This window comes from Pholis gunnellus, assembly GCF_910591455.1.
Source record: "Pholis gunnellus genome assembly, chromosome: 12".
Lineage (NCBI taxonomy): Eukaryota > Metazoa > Chordata > Actinopteri > Perciformes > Pholidae > Pholis > Pholis gunnellus.
In genome coordinates this window covers 704,643-725,321 of record NC_136539.1, presented here as the reverse complement: position 1 = coordinate 725,321, position 20,679 = coordinate 704,643, and the positions used below count along the sequence as shown (strand labels likewise).

At 42.0% G+C, this 20,679-nt stretch overlaps 1 protein-coding gene across 1 annotated transcript in view; it reads right to left on the bottom strand.

The window, feature by feature from the left end:
* Positions 1-8,408: 8,408 nt before the first annotated feature.
* LOC306704321 (interleukin-10 receptor subunit beta-like) overlaps positions 8,409-20,679 on the bottom strand; it is a 48,814-nt gene continuing 36,543 nt past the window's right edge. The window contains exons 6-7 of the mRNA XM_079170615.1: positions 14,122-14,267; positions 8,409-13,867 (exon numbers count right to left, since the gene is read on the bottom strand). Coding sequence (XP_079026741.1) covers positions 13,697-13,867; positions 14,122-14,267 — 317 coding nt within the window. The 3' untranslated portion in view covers positions 8,409-13,696. The remainder of the gene's footprint in view (positions 13,868-14,121; positions 14,268-20,679) is intronic.

Sequence of the window (20,679 nt, the reverse complement as noted above, 5' to 3'; positions counted from 1 at the left end):
ATCAACCCTTTCTCCATTAACTGTTCTTAGCAACCTCTTCATTCTGCTCACTTTTCCCCCACAGATACAGTGTTTGAGTTTTTCAAGGTCCTCGTCTACAGGAATACCTGTCATCACTCCTCGTGTCACTCGATTCTCACTCACAGATCCTTTTTAACTTATCATTTTCTTACAGATACTTTCTATATCCATAGTTTTGTTTTTTTGTTCTTTCGTTTTACATATTATCAATAAGCTTCCGTCCCTCAAGACTTTAGCCATTTCTACTTCTCCGATCTTCTTTCTCAATTCCCTAGACAGGGCAATCGGTCTAAGACCGATATGCTCATCTTCCTTTCTGAATTTAAGGATCATTTTAAATTCCTCCCTCACAATCTTCCTTCGAACAACTCTATTTCCTTCATCAGAGCTGTTTCCCTCCAAGCTTCTCTTATTATTTTGACTCCCATTCAAACTTCCCTCACCCCCCTGTTCTCTCCCTTCTTTCGTCCTCCTCTCCCACCAGAGACTGGTTTCCAGCCACATTATCATCCTCATCCATTTCCTGATTTGCCACCCTAATCCAGTCACAAACCAGTTTATGCCAACCGCCAAATCAAAAGGTCCAAAAAAGTCACTTTCAGTGCTGCCGTCTACCTGCTCAGAGTACACCAAGCCTCCTCTGGTTGGACTTTCAAAGTAATAGCTTCTTTTCTTCTTCTCTGAGGTTTTAGGGCAGTTGGTGTCCTAAAGGTGTGTTCACACCAAACGCGATGAACGCGATGAACGCGGCGCGATTACATACAAAGTCTATGTACAGACGCGATGAACGCGATGGCGCGGCGCGTTTGGCGCGTTTCGCTCGTTTGGCGCGGCGCGTTCGACGCGTCAAAACGCCGAAACGCCCCAAACGTGAAAATCGCGTGACGCTCCAGCACGATAGCCAATCAGCGTTGAGTTGCTCTCCCCGTCATCAGTGAAGTCCTGCTGTTGTTGAATCAGGAAATAAATGCTGTAGCCGCCATGTTCACCCAGAGCTCTACGATCCCTCATATCAGTAGAGACCGGACCAAACTATGTGTATACATGTGTGTGTGTAAACCATATGGTACAAACAATGAAATAGACGCTGCCGTATTTACGTCTATATGACGTTATCGTGAGTGTTGATGGAGCTGCTATAATGTTAGCATAGCCTAGCACCGATCGATCCGAGCTTCATTGATAAAACAAGTACAAATCGGCATCATTACGTAGTTATTTCGGAGTCCCTTTTTGTCGGTTTATTGCCGTTAAATCACAGCCAAGTCAGTTTATTGTGTGTTCATACAGCTGTAGTAAACAGCCGACGTGTGGCTCGCTAGACACAGTGAGCTCGATGAAATCCACGGAGCTCCTCCGGACTATGTTATGAACCAGACATGACGGCGTTTAGTTTTCCGTGATATCTGGGACTTCCACAACACGTACTGAGCAGAAATAGAGGTTATTTTTCTACGGTTGATGGCGGACAGTTGAACAGCTTTCAGGCCGATAAGCCACGCCCCCTTTCCGGCGCGTCCAGCGCGATGGACGCGATGCACGCGAATGAACACAAATAGTCACCGGCGATGCCGGCGGCGCGATGGACGCGATGAACGCGATTCGCGCCGCGTTTGGTGTGAACACACCTTAACGTTGCATCAGTGGCGGGCCGTCAGGGCCTGCAAAGCCTTCTCTGCTGGCCTAAACAGAATCACAAAGTTATAGCTATTTTATAATTTAATATTTTTTCTTTAATACATTTAATTTGTTCTTATATGTATTATAATTTATAAAAATATTTTCCCCATTATCTTATTTTGTCATTGCACAGCTACTGTGCTCCTCAGTTGCTCTGCTTCCAGTGCAGCTTGTTTTAAGTAGAGCTTTTATCCAATCAGATTTCACCTCTGTGTCTCTAGGTAAGAAGAGAGGCCCCAGGCCTCACAAGTGAATGCCTTTGCAGTTTAAGTGAATGGGGACGATATTGTTGATTGACATAGTCTTCAACCAATCAGATCTTTAGTTTGAGATTCATGGACGCTCCAGAGCGGTTTGCAGGCCTACAGTGACGTCAGCATTACTGCAGCTCAGAGTCCAGATGCCTCTCTGCCGCAAGGTGCAGAGTGTGCTGTGATTGGTCAGTGGGTGGGCACGTGACTATGTGCCCGCGAAACATAATGCTTGCTAGCAGAGCTTTGGTTGTAGCAGACAGAGTTCAAGTGGAAATATTTGAAAGACATGTTACCTAGCTTTGTTTTTTTAATATGAAATGGCGGAAGGAGGAGAAACGGATTTAGTGGCGGAGTTACTGGAAACGCTTTTCTCAAGAAGGACATTCTGAACAAACTGGACATAGTAAGAAACGACCCCACAGCTAGCAGCCCTGACCCAGCCAGGAAAAGGATTTGTATGCAGCGTCGGAGAAGCGTTGCACATGTTATGGCTGGGAATGTGTTTCATTTTAACTGAGCGTCGGTACTTTTGGAGAGACTCGAGTGGATCTACAACTCAACGACCACGTTCGCAGGGAAACAGCTCCACAACCGCGGCCCGCCCTTCGCCGGTCCACGGCCGAAGACGACCACCGAACGGCAGCGGAAGACGGACAAGCAAAATACAACTGGGGAGGCTCAACTGGCGTCGATGAATGGAGAAGGACTTCTTACTGGAACTGATGTACTGGGATTAAACTCTTTGTCAACAAAGAAAGGAGGATAGACAGCATTTGGTAAGTGAACTTCGTTTTTTTACCTCTACAGTTACTACTGTTCATTTGTCTATCGTGGCGTTTTTATGAATAATATTTGAATGGGTCGTGCTCGTGTGGTGGAATGCGTGGATCCGCTGCAGGTCTGCTGGATTGATTTGTTGCTTTGTTGTCATACGAATATATGCGACTGCTCTTGTGAGTTTGTCATTGTGTTACATTGATTTGGACTGTATTGTCCGTTAATGACGCAGCGTCCCGTCATTCATGTATCTGCACTCTGCATTTCGTGTTTTGTATGCTAGGTGTTGAACTTCATGTAACATTTTATTTCATTTGTCAAATGTTGCAGTGTTATGTGAATATGCGGCTTTTACACGAAACAAATAATAACCCGTAGCTGTGATGTCATAATGAGGTTATTAGAAGTGTCGAACAGCACTGAAGGCCCACGTATAAAATCCATGGCCCGCCACTGCGTTGCATTACACTACTGCCACCTCCTGGATTGAGTATTTTTCTTCTAATTATTTGAGTCTAATTTACAGTGTCCAACAGATGCAATAAAAGGAGTCCACCCCTAAGGTACACCCAAGTGATCCAATTCATGACATAGAGAGTAATAAAGAGGGTAAAATACACAGAATATCACAAAGTCATATGTATATATATTAAAGCTTAGACTATGTCTATGTACCCGCCACATTTTCATGACACTGAGTAACATCATTTGACGTTTGACCTCTAATGTTGACATAGGGCAAATTCTAAATGGCTCTTTAAAAGCCCTTATAACTAATTTCATATTGATCTAATTTGCCAATTAATAGAACAATAACAATGACAAAATTCCATATCAGAATAAACTAAACTTTTTTTGCATTTTCATCTGAAATCCTAAGAAATGAATTCTGTAGCAGATTTATTCATTATTTTATATTTCCCCACTCTTACCCCATTGTCAATATGAACATGTTACAGCTAAGGAGGCCGCTTTTCTGTAGCGATGGGTAATAGTCCTGGTGTGAAAAGGATGTTCACTTTTTCATAAAAGCATGGCATGGCACTCATTCAATTTGATGCCCTACACATCTTATGAAATGAAGCCATCACAGAAACGTATTGTAGTAGCCATGGCAGCCATTTTACTTTCCACCATAACCAAATTATGTATTTAGCATCATATCTCCTGAACCAAACATGATGACAGGAAAGATGTTTTGGTGATCAATGATTACAATGATACCACATACAACATCATAAACTGTCCAGGTGAATAGTTATTGGTGAATTCAGTGACGTTGTGAGGGACAGTATCTGAGAACCTAGGCTAGACTTTATAATATATAATATATAATATATATTATATATAATATTGTGCATGCATGTTGTTTAGAGGTATAAAAGCTTGATCCTTTTTTTCCTTGAACCTGACAATATACTGACTGTAAAGAGTCTAACAATATTCAATATGACTGTAACAGCTTAAAAAGGATGAGTCAAACACAAAGAAGAGCTTCAAAAACACATTTGTTTGATTGTTGTTGCAGCGTTTCTTGCAGTCACAGCTTTAGAGTTCAAGGATGAACTTCCTGTGGAAGATTTGATCACAATTGTCTTCAATATCTTGGGTCTATCCAACCCCAGTCTGTTGGAGATGGCATATTTGGTGCCACCTCAAGTGTTTGTAAGCAACAGTGTCCTCCTTGGTACACTGCTCTTTTGAGCATCTGAGCCAGTGCATCCTTATTCGGGGGGATTTGCTTAATTTCTCTTATTTTCTTTTTGAACAACTCAAGACAAATTTGATAGGGTTGGAGAGAATTTTGAAGTGCTCTACACTGGAAATGATGCACTCTATTGATACAGATTGCTGCTGATTGGATGCACTCTATAACAAGGATCTTCGCTAATTAGACGCATTCCACAAGGATCGTCGCTGATTGGACGCACTGTATGATAAGGATCGGCGTCGATTGGACGCACTCTATGATAAGGATCGGCGCTGATTGGACGCACTCTATGATAAGGATCGGCACTGATTGGACAGAATGCTGAATAGTTTATACTTTAGATTAGCGACTGTAAAAACCTAAAATGTGTGAGATCACATCATTAGAAATGATCAACAAATGGTGAAGGTCATAACGTTTGCAGATGTTATTCCCCAGTGAATCATAATATATCAATTTATTACTCATGAATCATTTATTAATGATTGTTTATGATTACTTCATTATTTACTAAGGTTATATAGACTAGATGACTTGCAAGAAATATGTGATATGTTAACATAGCAATTATTAATAACTTAAAAATAATAATATGTTTTGTCGATGATTAGTTCATTATTAACTAGAGGGTTATAAATGGCTTATAACTGATCGGTATTATAAGGTGTTACCGAAAAGTCATATCCACTTGCCTTAATGAGGGGCAGTATCTTTTCATGTTTACATTTACACAATCAGATTTGTATTCATTATATTATACTATTATAACTTTCTCCTTTTGTGTAAAATCAGCAGCCTTTAATGTATTGCCAGGGCTCAGTTTTGAGTGAAGCTGTTTGGAGACCTGAGAGACTCTGTACAATCCAATGGCAGCCATGAACACCAGCGCTTAAGCTTTCTATATAATAAATATATAATAATATATGTAAGAAGCCTTCGCAAAAGACACGAGAGCTCCGAGCATGAATGGAGGCGTTTATACTATATGCTGTTTATTTCGTTATTCTCCGAAACGCTGGAGAGCGTACAAACAAAATGAACTGTGAAGAATCAAAAAGACAATGAGTGTAACTCATAGATATGCCCATAGACTGTAGCAGTGGTGGGCCGTGCATTTTATACCTGGGCCTTCTGTGCTGTCCTACAGCTTGAATTACCTCCTAATAACCTCATTATGACTCATCAATCCAGCAAACCTGCAGCGGATCCACGCATTCCACCACATAAGAGCACGAGCCATTCAAATACTATTCATGAAAACGACACGATAGACAAATGAACAGTAGTAATGTTACTCTGTAAACTAACGCAGTTTGTCACTTACCAAAACTTAAAGAGTTTAATCCCAGTACATCGTTTCAGTTCCAGTAAGTAGTCCTTCTCAATTCATGGACGCCAGTGATGACAGTCGAGCCTCCCCAGTTGTATTTCGCCGGTCTGCTGTGGCAGGTTCGCAGCGGGGCCGGGATCCCACCGCGTGTCGCGGTTGTGGAGATGTTTCCCTGCGAAAGTGTTCGTTGAGTTGTAGATCCACTTGAGTCGCTCCAAAAGTTTTCAAATGCTATGGTGTCCTCAGGTTAGCGTAGCATAGCTCCAACCCCAGCCATAAAATGTGCAACGCTTCTCCGACGCTGTCAGCAAGAAATACCGTTCATACAAATCCTTTTCCTGCTGAGTCAGGGCTGCCAGCTGTGGCATTGACTGACCATTTCTTACGATGTCCAGCTTTTCCTGAAATGTCTTTCTTGAAGGCATTGTCAGTCACTCCGCCACTAAATCCGTTTCTCCTCCTTATTCAGCCGTTGAGTGTTGAAAAAACAAAGGTAGGTAAAAAAATAAATAAACTACACCAGGCCATGGTCTAGCCCTACACCCCCGCTCGACCACTTCGCTCTGCTGCCTCTGGGCGATTGGTTCCCCTGTCACTCAGAGGTCCCTGCGGCCGATCGACCCGGTGACGGCTTTTCTCTGTTCTGGCCCCACAATGGTGGAATGAACTCCCCACTGACGTCAGGACAGCAGAGTCGCTGCCCATCTTTCATCAGGCTGAAAACCCACCTCTTCAAGAAGTGCTACCCTGAGCCTTCCACTCAGCACTTATTGTATTCGTATTAGTTTGTTGCACTTATTTTATTTGTGTTAGCTCGTTGCACTTATTGTATGCGTTTGTTTCTGCACTGTACGTTTGCTCTGGTTTATGCTCTTAGATACTTGTTTAACAAAGGAGATGCACTTATGACTTCTGGTGACTAGTAGTTCTCTTGAATACCGATGTTGAATACACTTATTGTAAGTCGCTTTGGATAAAAGCGTCTGCTAAATGACTGTAATGTAATGTAATGTAATGTAAGACTATGACAATCAACAACATTGTCCCCATTCACTGTAACTGCACATGGATGCACTTGTGAGTCTGCAGGCCTGGGGCCTCTCTTCTTACCGACACACAGAAGTGAAATCTGAAAAACAAATCACAAAAAACAAAAACATATATACAATTTACAAAATATCTTACATCTTTTGCAAAAGCAAACATTTCATTCAAAGCTATACAAACCCTTCTAAAAATGGTATTGTTGCATCACAAATTTACACACAAACACCAGATAAATAGCTTTTTCGACATGTCATGGGAGGAACATACCCCTCTTGCTGTGAGGCAACAGGGCGGCCCTAATGATGATAATGTTTAAGTGATTTTCATTCATTAATCGGTGTGTAACCCTATATGCTTTTATAATCACAATTGGTTAAGATAATTAAATAAGTATAATCTTGGTTTTACATACTTTGGCCTTACCATTGTTAGAATATGAATATGAAAACATGTCAGTGCAGATAACTGCAACAATGGTAACTGTTAAAGAGACATTCTGACCGATATTCCACCCAGGAAGGCCAGACGGGAACCTTTGAAATAAGTGTTAATACGTGTAAGTGACTTCGTAAACAGCTTTATCCAATGATTTGTCAATGTTTAGTTGTCTATGCAGATATGATACAGCCGATATCCTTCCAGGAACCCTACTTCTCATCCTTAAGGGCGAGACCAACTATGATGTGGGCAACAGGGAGCTGCTGGCGGTCAAGGCCACGTTGGAGGAGTGGTGACACTGGCTGGAGGGAGTGGAGCAACCATTCCTAGTTTGGACCGACAACAAGAATCTGGACACCATCCGCTGGGCCAAGCCAGGTGGGCCCTCAGACCGAGCACCTCAACCAGGAGCTGGAGACCTGCTTATGTGCCTCATTTCCATGAACCCTGCCTCCTGGAGAAAGCATCTCATCTGGGTCGAATTCTCCTATAACACCCAGCCTCTGGTCTTTCACTTTTTAAGTGTGCCTATGGTTACCCGCTGCCACTGGGTTCTGATCTTTTACGCTGGTGTCGCTGCACATGGGCTCGGACACAGCAGATACAAGACGATGGCAGGCCGTAGACGTGTTCCAGCTCCCGCCTATCAGCCTGGGCAGAGTGTTTGGCTGTCCACCTGTGACCTTCCCCTGCAGGTGGAGTCAAACCAGCCAAAAGGAAGTCCTCTGGTTCCTGCCTCCAAACCCCTTTGTCCCCCACGGGATCATTGGCAAAGGACAGGTGTGCACGGTTAAACGTCTCCAGGCGGTACGCAGACGTGGCTGTGGACTCCCAATACCTGGAAGACTGGAAGGGGTACGTTATGAACCCTACCCTCATCCAGGACTTTCATTGCAGTCAGTTTTGTTTTAACTCAAAGTATAATGAAAGGCCCAGATACTGATGAGATGATGAGGTCAAAGAGCTTCAGGGAGAGGAGGCTGTTTGTGTAGCGCAGCTTGACGCAGGGCTGAGATGTGAAGGAGCTGGGCCTGCTGGATAAAGGTGGAGGTCTAAACAGACGTGAGTATAGCTTCCTGCTGTCACAGTGTTTTAAATACATTGATAAGGCAGGGTATGTGTTAGAAAAATTCACCCGAGACCGATGGAGAATCATCAAACAATAGGCCATTTATTCTTGCAAGAAGGAGACAGAGTTGATTCACATACAGTATACATGGATCAAGGCTGCTCAGAGGTCTGACTCTGAGCCTCGGATATTTATACCAAGTAAACAATAGTGTCACAGGCTATCTACGTCACGAAAGCATAACACACCCAAATTGCCTTCATACAGCATATTCTAAGTATCGGGACACTTTAACAACTCGTTCTAGTACAAAGGTCACTTTTATCATCAGAAGACGCCATGAAGTATCGACGCCGTCTACAACTTTATTTACCATTACAAGCAGTGCTGAGTGTTCTTTCGGATAGACTAAACAACTGTGGCGCTTAATGTCAGAGGAAGTTCACACAACGAAGACACAAAAGGACACCAAGCTTTGTAAGCACACATAATCATTAGTCATTTAGATTTTCCCCAATGGTATGCTAACTACAGCCTCTGCTCCAAGGAAATGAAGTACAGCAACAAGGGCTCACGTGTCCTCTGATCACACTGCCAGACTCTGTTCACTGTGATGACCACAGACAGTGGACTTCCGGTCCCAACAGTCCCACGTGCAGTTAAATCACAGCTATTATTTTACTCTTGATAAGCTACCTTAGCGAGAGTAGATTATCATTTTCATTTAAATAATAGAACTGGATTGAATGCATATTAATTGCAAATAGAATATTGGCCACAATCCTAACAGCTGTACAGTAACAGTAGAAGTTAATATGAAGACATACAGTAATGAAAACTAATCACTTTATTTGTACAGGCGATGGTTCTCGCTACTCTTGCTATCTTTGTTTTTATATGACTAAAACCTTTAAAGGTTAATAATAATAGAGCTGAAATACTGATTAATAACTGAATAATAAATTAGTTTTTTGCTTAAAATAAATGTCTCATCACTTAATTTTCTTCTCAGCGTACACCAGAATGCTACATTTTAAAGCTCATATTTAAAATAAAATTCTCCTGGTATGTGTGAGCATATTGCGTCACAAAATGTTATTTCAATAAAAGTTCAACATGGACCATTTTGTTACAATTTAGTTGGGGCGGTGGGGCATGAACATTTTTCTTCCTCCAAAGTGGGGCGTGACAGAAAAGGTTTGAGAACCACTGGGTTTAGCAGTTAGGCTGTACATCTTTTCATTGGAAAACAAAACTCAAAATCTACAACTCCAACATTTAGACCATACTGCTATATGTATCAAAAAGAAGACCACCATTAACGTCATCAAAAAGCTTCAGTCATTTACTAATCACTGTCTAAGACACCTATTATACCTTAAGGGGAAGCCAAAGAGCAATAACCAAGCAGGCACTGACATAGAATCCACAAGGTCAATGGGGGGAAAGGAAGACCCAGAAACACTTGAAGAAGAAGCACAAAGCAAGAGCTTAAGATGAAGGGACTGACGTTACAACGGTTATAAACAATGTCCCAAGACAGACAAGGGTGGGCTTAATCAATCATCAATGGCCTCTGTTCCACAAAGTAATAATAATAACATAATAACTAGGAATGCAAAGGCCTATAAGTACAAGTGTATATATATATATATATATTCCATTCCATTTTTCTATTATCCAAACCGCTTATCCTATTCAGGGTCGCGGGGCGCTGGAGCCGATCCCAGCTGACATTGGGCGAAGGCAGAGCACACCCTGGACAGTTTATCGCAGGGCACAGACAAACATTCACGCTAGGGATAGTGGGGGCTTGATTGGAATAATTGAGAACAGGTAATTTATCATGGGTAGTATGGTCCTTTTGATTGGAGCAATTCTGCCGATGAGGGATATTGGTAGATTCATCCAACGATGAAGGCTGTCCTCGCCTGTTTTGAAGTGGGTTGATGTTGAAATGGACTAACTCTGACAGCCTATATCAAAGGTCGGCAACCTTTACTATCCAAAGAGCCATTTTGTCCTATTTTCCACCAATTCAAATTTGTCTGGAGCCGCTAAAGCTATTTGATATCACAGCTTATAAAGTTTTATATATAGTTATATTATATAAACAAAAACTATAGTTTGTATTATTTATGAAATTATAGAACAAGAATAAAGACAATTCTTGACATTTTATTACTATTTTACCTGTTATAACAATATCATACTCTTATGAAGAGGAGAAAAAGACTCAGTTTGCTGCAGCAGTTGAGAAACTACACCATCTCTCTTTTTCTCTCATCTCCAGCCTGATACTTTTCAGCAAATGCTGTGTGCTTGTTCTGGAAGTTTCAACATTACATTTCTTGTTGTTTGCACATTTCTCGCCACATTTCAAGCATACAGGTAAGCAGGCATTGTTGGCAGTGAAAGCAAATGAATACGCAGTATTAAACTCTATTTTCCTCCGTGACTTTTCATTTTTGGGATTTATCCGTTGATAGTTTACTGAGGGCGGGGTCTGCAAATCATGATTAGCCACCTGCAGGGAAAGGCTCTTGACAGTGATGTAATAGGAAGTGATGCACATTTTAGTTGACCAAATATTAAAACATTTTTTATTTTCAGTGACACAGTATCAGCTCAAACTCCAAGATAAGAGGTGTTCCCTTTGAAAGATTGTCCACTGTGCAAAAAACAAAATTAAAATAACATGTTAGTTTTTCTCAAAGCAAGCAGCAGTGTGGATGTCCACACTACTGCTTGCTTGTCCACACTACTACGTTTCCATTTTAAACGCATATGTTTTGCTGTTTACACTGAGCGTCCGGAGTTTAGAGCACCGAAAACAGAGGAGTTTGAAAACGCTCCCGAGGACGGATAAGTTTGTTATTGGAGCGATTAGTGAGCGGCGCTAACCAGCTCTTCTTATTTTTTTTAACTCAGAAACCAATCTACTTCCTGTTTACACCGGCACCCGCATACCCAGTGTACGTGAAGAGTCACGTGATATTCATTTGCAGGCGTTTTAGTCTGGACGGATATCATTTAGAAAACGGTGCTGACACGCCGTGTGGACGGAGATCGTTTTCGTGTTAAAACAAATTTTTAAAATGAAAACGTATTAGTGTGGATGTAGCATAATATGTATTAGTGCTGGGCAACGATTAAAATTTTTTATCGCGATAAATCGCATGATTGCGCAAAGTTCAATAATGAATTCAAAAGTAGTGAATTGCGCACTTTTATTTTAAAGTACTGCTATATGAACAAAAGTGCAAAAACATTTGGTTTGCAAACACTTTAAACAAATCAGGTTCCTTTTAACAGCAGTATTCCCTTTATCTTCATGTGTGTAAGAGATGCAATTTGAAATATATACCTTGAAAACTGCAAACCTGTCTGTCATGTTTTTATGTTTGTTAAATGTTCAGTAGTGAGAACTAAATATGATTATTATACATATTCCAAACAAAACAACTTTAAAAACTCTAAAAAAATGTTAGTCAGGCACATAATATGCAACACTGATTACCATAATATGTGTGGTATTTGTTATAAATGTATGTTGGTACATAGAGGGTGATAGCTGCACATGGATTAGGACCCAGGTTAATGTAGGTGAAGCATGGGAACCTGGGAAGATATACGAAGAGTTGCAGTTAAGAGCAGTTTATTCTCACGTGCTTATATGTTTATTTAAAAACACGACAATATGTATTTTGATATTGTCACGTTTGATCCTGTAACGAGACGATCGTGCGTGCGTGTGTGTGTGAGACAGGAGGGACCGACGGTGACGGAGTGTAGGAGGGGTTCCGGATCAGGCGTGTCACCCGGGGAGAGAAGGGAGAGACGCCACACAAACACAGCTATATATATATATATATATATATATATATATATACATATACACATACATACTGTTGGGGGCCATGTGCTTTGAAACAAAGGGATCTGGCCTTCCTATTTTGCAGAGATATCTGCAGCCTGATCTGACGTCTTTCAGATTAGAGCAAGCTCCAAGGAAGGCCACAGACACCCCAGGACCCACGTGACTATGCCCTTGATTCCACAAAACTGTCTTTCACCCCCATCTCTATGCCATTCGATGTGATTCAATTTGCATGTAAGGAGGCACGCAACGTTCCTGGTTAAAAAGAGAATCCTAATTAAACAGTTTTACATTCGCTAGACGAATCTACTGGACTGTTTGCTTTGTTTTTGTTTCGCTTCCTGGAAGAGGACGTGACGTAGCTACGTTTATATTACCCCCACACACACACACACAATATCTCCCTCTTACTACAGTTTGTTGATTTTAGATAGCGTGCTCATAAATGTATAGTTGTTAGTTTTAGATATTAGTTGACTAGATCATTATTATTGGAACTTCATAAACTCTGATATACTTTTAAAGAGCAGCTGTCTGTGATTACTTTGTGCATGTGTATTGTGATAATAGCTGATATGTGGTCTGTTGCTCGAACTTAAAACTTGACTTTCACTCTGAATGTGTAATAGTACTTTTACTATTAACATTGTGAGGGAATATTAATTATGAGACTTAGTTTATCGTTTGGTTATTTGTCCCTGTTCGTAGGGTGGTTCCCCGTTATTAATAATCGTTAATAATTTTACTGACATTAATAATTCTATTGGTCAATAATTTAGTTTTATATATGCTGGTAACTCAAACATGCTCCTTTTCGTTCCCAACAATACATACATAGACATACATATATGAGATATATATGCAGTTTTGTATATATTCCTGATTCCCAAGAACTTAAAGCTGCTATCTTGCCTCAGCTCCATCCCAGAGACAACAACAAACACACTTTCAGTTCTAGCTTCACTTAACTATTACCACTGAATTTATTTTCATTAGGAAAACCTTCATATTGCAACAAGGACATTTAAATTAAAACTATGTATGCTTTAAAAAAAATGTGATGACCATTGAATGGCAGATTATGCAGTTTTTGTAAGTACACATCCATACAGCACCATGTAAATACTTTAGTGAGGGCAGCTCCAATGTGTTACGGTCCTTCTGTAAAGTACAGTGTGGCAATGCCACAATCAACATTACAACATCACACTTAGATAAGGTATCAATCCTATACCTACACCTCTCTGTGGCTGACATCTAATCACTTAATCACTTAATCACAGTAACTCATGCTCCAGGAATTATATGGCCCTGCTGCAGAATGTGTTGCATTAAATCTCTGAAGTAAAGCAACAACCGATTATTACACTGTTTCTCAGGGTCTTTAAAGTCCCCCCTGCTGATAATCTCTTAACAGTCCCAACTGACTACAGCCTGTAGATTGGCTCTTGATCATTGCGTCTGTGCTTTTCAGTCTTTCCCTCTATCTCTATGTGGTGTCAGGCTGTTTGCTGCAGTTTCTCCCTGCTGCCTCCAGCGGTTGCCCTTCCTCTAGAGTCCTGCCATCTGCGATTACGCTGACCTGGTTGTAGATCTCGTCAGGTGGATGGGAGTTACGCATGGCTAGGTACATGGACGAGTTGGGGGGTGCCAGCAGGTACTGAGGGGCAGAAAGGAAACGACTGTTAAATACCTTTTTAAGAAAGACAAAAGAAGGTAAAACACTACAAGAAACATGAATATCTGCATGAATACTAACATGCATACAGTGGAAATCAGTATGGCAATTGTGGACATCACATACAAGGTAATCATGTTTTTTTGCTTGCCACATGCACCAAGACTCGACAGTGTTTGAAGGTGAATACAAACAACCTTGTACACACACAATGCCATGCAGACACACATACACACCTCTTTGAAGTGCTGAGGCAGTGCATCTTTTGGACACAGAAAGTGAGAAATATGTTTCCGATAAACCACTGCAATCACCACCAGAGCCACTGACATTGCCATGATGCCAAACGTCACTACAGCTGCCACCCACGGAGCCTCTTCTTCTGCAACACAATCAGACAAGAACAGCAGAAGTCATTTGTATCTTTCCAGTTTTCATGTACTTGTGCACTTTGAATCAGTCACTGCACAATTCAACACGTGACAGCTGCTGAATGTTTTGTCCTCTTATACTCAGATTATCTACATTGAAGTTGCTTACTTTAAAAAAATTAATATTTCAGCATATGCTACCAGCACCCAGGTGTCAGAAGCCAACAATACTATTAGCAGCTGGGAAGATTATTTCACCCTGGTGTATAGAGCAAGACCGAGACACCCCACCTGAGCACACATTAGATAATGGATGTGTATATGTAGTTTACAGTGGGCTTTGCATATTTTTCCAAAACCTTATTTAAGTATTTTCTTTGCCTAAACCTAACCAAACTACAGGTGGAAATTGAAAACAATAATAAAAAACTTAAAATAATAAGTGGATGAAGTGTACGACAGACTTCTCATGGGACTTGAACCCCATTCTCCTAATCAAGAGCCCAGAGGTTGAACCATTCGTCCATAATAAACTCTTCCTCATACCTTCACAGCCAACCAGCTGCTGTGTGCATATACTCACCCGGGTGCAACTTTATTTACCACTGTCAAGAAAACTAAAGAAACAGTTTAGTTAAAAAAGAGTGCCATAAAGTTAAAAAGACTAAACAATTTAGAAAAATCAGAAGCTTCACTGTTTCAAGTATTGCATTTAGAATCTACATTGCAGTTGCTTACTTTGCTGTTTTTATTTAGACATATGCTACCAGCACCTAGCTGCCACAGAACACAGCGCAGCCAAGCAGAGGAAAGTAAATCTAGTCAGCCTAATTCTAGCAGTCAATAAGTAAGTTACCCCAGAAGTTCAAATGCACATTTGATCTCCCTGCTGTAACCACCAGCTACTGTAGCATACTGTACATGCCAGTGCACTACTTCATGCCGTGGCTAACTCTGTAGCAACCACACATACATATTGCAAGTTAAGCAGTGCTGATTTTCTGAAAATGACAGAGATAAAAAGGCTATAAAGCTGACTTGACCTGACTTTTGAAGTGAAACACATTCTATAGAACACGTTCTTTTTAACTGCTACCATCATCTACAGTAGTCAGATGCAGGTTATCAGCCATCTTCTTCTTCTAGTCTAATGCTGCTTTTATATTACACTTATAAATGTGATTGGCCATTTTGGAACATCAAAGTCACACACACACAACTACTCATTCACTACTCCTATCCAGACATTCTGAAGTTTACACTAAGGTGGACAGTCAATTGAGATTTCCAACACGTGTGAATCATCAACTTGTTGAGTCCTCCACATACTCTACTAACAACATTGAGTCAAACGCATAACCCCTGAGATTTAGTTAAGTACTTTCAGTGGCCACATAGCATGGTGCTATCTTTGTATATGTCAGTAAAACATTGGAGACTCAGTCCCTACGGGGGTCATACTTCATAAATTGGTTTGAGTTTCAAGATTGACCCCCAGTTGTGAGTCTATCCAGGCACTTGGTAAATTGTAGTTAAGTAACTAAGAGCAGTTTCTGAAAAGAAGTGTTTCACCTAAAATTTTAAGGTTAAAGATTTTTTTGTCAACATTGTTATTATCACATTTCAGTTCTAATAATAATACATTTTATTTATAGAGCGCTTTTCAGAATACTCAGACACTTTACATTAAAATCATCATATAAAAAAGCTATACACTAAAAACATAAAACACACAATATTGGTCACACAGTAAAAGCAGTTCTGAACAGGTGGGTTTTGATTTGGGATTTGAACATGGAAAGATCGGTGCAGTCTCTGGTGTGTTTGTGGAGAGAGTTCCAGAGGGAGGGGGCAGATATGGAGAAGGCTCTGTCGCCCCATGTCTGGTGCTTGGTCCTGAGTGGAAGGGACAGGAGGCATCAGAGGAGCGGAGCCGACGGGATGGAGTGTGGTGGTGGAGCAGGTCGATGAGGTCATCATCGTCGTTCACAACAAATGCAATAACTAATTAGAATGATAAATAAATGGTAAAAGGACTGTACTTTTATTTCTCTTTTCTAGTCTTCCGACCACTCAAAGCTCTTTAACACTACATGTCATCATTCATCCATTCATTCATACACTGATGACAGGGCTACCATGCAAGATGCCACCTGCCCATCAGGAGCAACTTGGGGCTAAGTGTTTTGCCCAAGAACACTTTGACGTTGACTGGAGGAGTCGGGGATCGAACCCCCTGCTTTAACTCTGACATTCAACAACTCAATTAAAAGCCAGACCAAAAAGGTACGTCTCCCTCCTACAAATACCAACATTTTCTGCTGCCATTAGGTCCTCAAAAAGGCTGTTCCAGAGACATGGACTGTGAAATAAAAGAATGCCTCACCATGGGTTTTTGTTAACTTTAGGAATAAATAAAAGGCTACTACAGAAGACCTGAGGGTTCATACTCTCAAAGCAAATCTTGTAGTAATTGTAGTTCAGTGTGGCTCAGTGAAATGGCAGCACTCTGCGAGGGAGCAGAAGTCAACAACGGATAGCAACAAATTAAAGTAAAGTAAGTCACTCCATCTTCCCTCACGTCAGTTTATCCGACATTGCGGAAAACATGGAGAGCACAGAGATTACAGAAAAAGACAGAGAGGAGACCAGGTCACTCGCTGCCCACTCTACAAATTCTTCAAGATCTTCAGGAAAGCTGAGTACTAGATCATCAGTGAGGTCATCAACCAGGGCTAGTATGGCAGCAGCCCAGGCAAGAGCAGAAGCACAAGCTGCGAAAACAAGAGCGTCATTTGCGCAGAAAGAAATGGAAATTAAATTAGAAAAGGCTCGCCTAGAAGCAACTCTTGATGCACTTCAACTACAAAGGGAAGCTGAAGCTGCTAATGCAAAAGCAGAGGTAATGGAATCTGCTGCTGCTAGGTTTGACACGGGAGAAAAAAGTGAAGGTTTCGATCTTTTACCTATGGAAACAAACTCAATGCAGAAGGTTAGTGAATATGTAACTCTGCACTCCAACATGGAGCCTGCTGAAAAAAGGACAGATATGCATGTGCTGCATGATGATGTCACAGCTTCACACCAGCATTGGAAGCCTACAAGGCAGTCCACATCAACTCACCCTAGTGCATTAGAGGGGCATTTTGGCTTCTCACCAGCAGGGGATGTTGAAACAAGATTTAAGAGTGAAGATACAAGTAAACAGCAACACCGTTGTTCATCTTATGGTCCACATTCTCAACAGATAAACAACCCACAACTTACTGCCAATAACATCGCAACCACCGAGCTTGCAAGATTTCTGACAAAGAGACAATTGGTAACAGAAGTACTTACTAAGTTTGATGACAAACCTGAAAACTATCTCAGCTGGAAGTCCACCTTTCAGAACGTCATAGCAGAACTGGGTCTTACAGCCAGTGAAGAAGTGAGTCTGCTTATTAAGTGGCTGGGCCCAGAGTCGGTGGAGTATGCTCGAAGAATTAAGGGAGTCAACAGTCGTCAGCCATCTGTTGGGTTAAAAATGATCTGGTCCAGACTAGAAGAATGCTTTGGTTCTCCCGAGGCGATAGAGAGGTCGCTGTTCACGAAACTAGAGAATTTCCCAAAACAAAGCACCAAAGACTACCTCAAGCTCCGTGAACAGGGAGATTTGCTGCTTGAAGTGGAGACTGCAAAGTTTGATGTGTACTTACCAGGTTTAAGTTACCTAGATACTTCCAGAGGAATAGGTCCAATTGTGGAAAAGCTTCCCTTTCCCCTGCAAGACAAGTGGACAATGGTTGGGTCAAAATTTAAAGAAGAACATAAAGTGACATTTCCACCATTCTGGTTCTTTTCTGAGTTTGTAAGGAAGGAAGCCAAAGCAAGGAATGATCCAAGCTTCATTACTGCTTCTCACTACTCCATCCCAAAGAAAGAAGGTCTCTCACGCTTTTCCAATACAAAGCAATCAGTCACTGTACACAAGACCGATGTCTCTGCAGAGGCAAAATCAAAGACCGAAAAGTCAGTGGAAGATTTGAACAAGATGTGCCCCATGCATCACAAGCCGCATCCACTGAAAAAATGTAAGGGTTTCAGAAACATGCTTCTGGAGGACAGAAAGAAGTTTATTAAGGAAAATTACATCTGCTACCGCTGTCTTGCATCTTCTACTCACCAGGCGAAAAACTGTGAGATCGCCATCAAGTGCCTTGAATGCGGAAGTGACAGGCACTTATCCGCTCTTCATCCAGGTCCACCATCACAGTCAGTCAACACCTTCGGCGCCCCTAGACAGTATGGTGGGGAGGAGGAAGACAAAGACAAGCCAGATGCGACAACCATGTGCACAGAAGTCTGTGGAAGTAGCTTCTCAGGAAAATCCTGTTCTAAGATTTGCCTTGTTCAAGTTTTCTCTCAGGACCAGCGACAGAACATCAAAGGGGTGTATGCAATCTTGGATGAACAAAGCAATGTTTCACTCGCAAAAGCTGAGTTTTTCGACATGTTCAATGTCAATAACACACCTGAACCATACACTCTGAAGACCTGTGCTGGGGTTGTGGAAACATCAGGCAGAAGAGCATACGGCTTCACTGTGGAAGCCATTGATAAGACAATTAGTCTCTCTCTTCCCACCCTCACCGAGTGCAGCGCTATTCCCAACAACCGAGAGGAAATACCTACTCCTGAAGTGGCTTGGCATCACCAACATCTGAGGCCTATAGTTGAACACATACCACCCTTGGATCCAGATGCAGAAATCCTCCTGCTCATCGGGCGTGACCTACTGAGAGTTCACAAGGTGAGAAAGCAGTTAAATGGAAAACACAATGACCCATACGCACAGAAACTGGACCTGGGCTGGGTCATTGTAGGTGACGTGTGTCTTGACAACACTCACAAGCCAGCAGAAGTTAGTGTCATGAAAACACACATCTTAAACAGCGGACGCCCCAGCCTCTGTCCCCCATGTTTGAGACACATCAATGTGAAGGAGAAACTTGGCTTCAAGAACATTCCAAGAGCTATTCCCTCACAGCTGAATGTCTCAGCTCTTGCTTCAGAGTCAATTTTGGAAAAACTAGGAGAAACTGTCTTTTGCCAGACTGACAAGGACAACCAGTTAGCACCATCAGTTGAAGACGTGATGTTCTTGCAGAAGATGGAGGAAGGCTTCATCAAAGACCACGCAAATAGCTGGGTTGCCCCATTGCCGTTTCGTGTACCCAGGCGTCTTCTTCCAAACAACAGAGACTACGCCCACAAACGGCTTCAGTCTCTCCGGCGCATGCTGGATAAGAAAGGAGACATGAGAGCTCAATTTCTTGAGTTTATGCAGAAGATGTTGCATAGTAACCAGGCAGAGCTGGCACCACCAATAAAAGAAGGAAAAGAAAGATGGTACCTTCCGATGTTCGGAGTCTACCACCCACAGAAACCTGGACAGATACGTGTGATATTTGACTCAAGTGCACAGTTCGAAGGAGTGTCGCTGAACGATGTGTTACTTGCAGGACCGGACCTTAATAACAGCCTCTTAGGGGTCCTCCTCCGTTTCCGAAAGGAACCAGTGGCCATCACAGCCGACATACAACAAATGTTTTACTGTTTTGTCGTCAAAGAGGAAGACAGAGACGTGCTGCGATTCCTCTGGTACAAAGACAACGACCTCAGCAAAGATGTAGTGGACTACCGCATGAGAGTACATGTCTTCGGTAACCGACCTTCTCCAGCTGTAGCAACCTTCGGACTGAGAAAGGCAGCAAGGGAAACAGAAGGGCAGTATGGTCGTGATGCAGTGCAGTTCATTGAAAGGGACTTCTATGTCGACGATGCTCTGAAGTCTTTTCCAACTGAAACCGAAGCTGTTGATGTTTTGCAAAGAGCTCAAAAAATGCTTGCTCAATCCAACATTCGCCTTCACAAAATCGCATCCAACAGACTGGAGGTGATGAATGCTTTCCCCGTTGAAGACCGGGCTAAGGACATTAAAGACTTGGATCTGTCGGAAGATGAGATTCCAGTTCAGCGTAGCTTGGGAGTCAGCTGGAATGTCAGTTCTGACACCTTCACATTCCAAGTTCCACAGAATCAGAAGCCTTTTACACGCCGTGGAGTGCTTTCAGCAATCAACAGCCTGTTTGACCCGTTAGGTTTCCTGGCCCCTGTGACAATCAAGGGAAGACTTCTTCTCAGGGAACTCAGCAGCAGTGCCCTTGAATGGGACAGCCCCTTGCCTCAGAACATGTACGATGAATGGAGAAGATGGCAAGATTCTCTGCAAGATCTTAAAGAGCAGTTTGTGCCTCGCACATATGTATCATTCTCCATTTCACAAGCCAAGTACAGCGAGCTCTGTGTGTTCGCAGATGCTTCTGTAAAAGCTATAGCTGCTGTAGCTTACCTGAAGGTCACCCAGGAGACTGGTCAAAG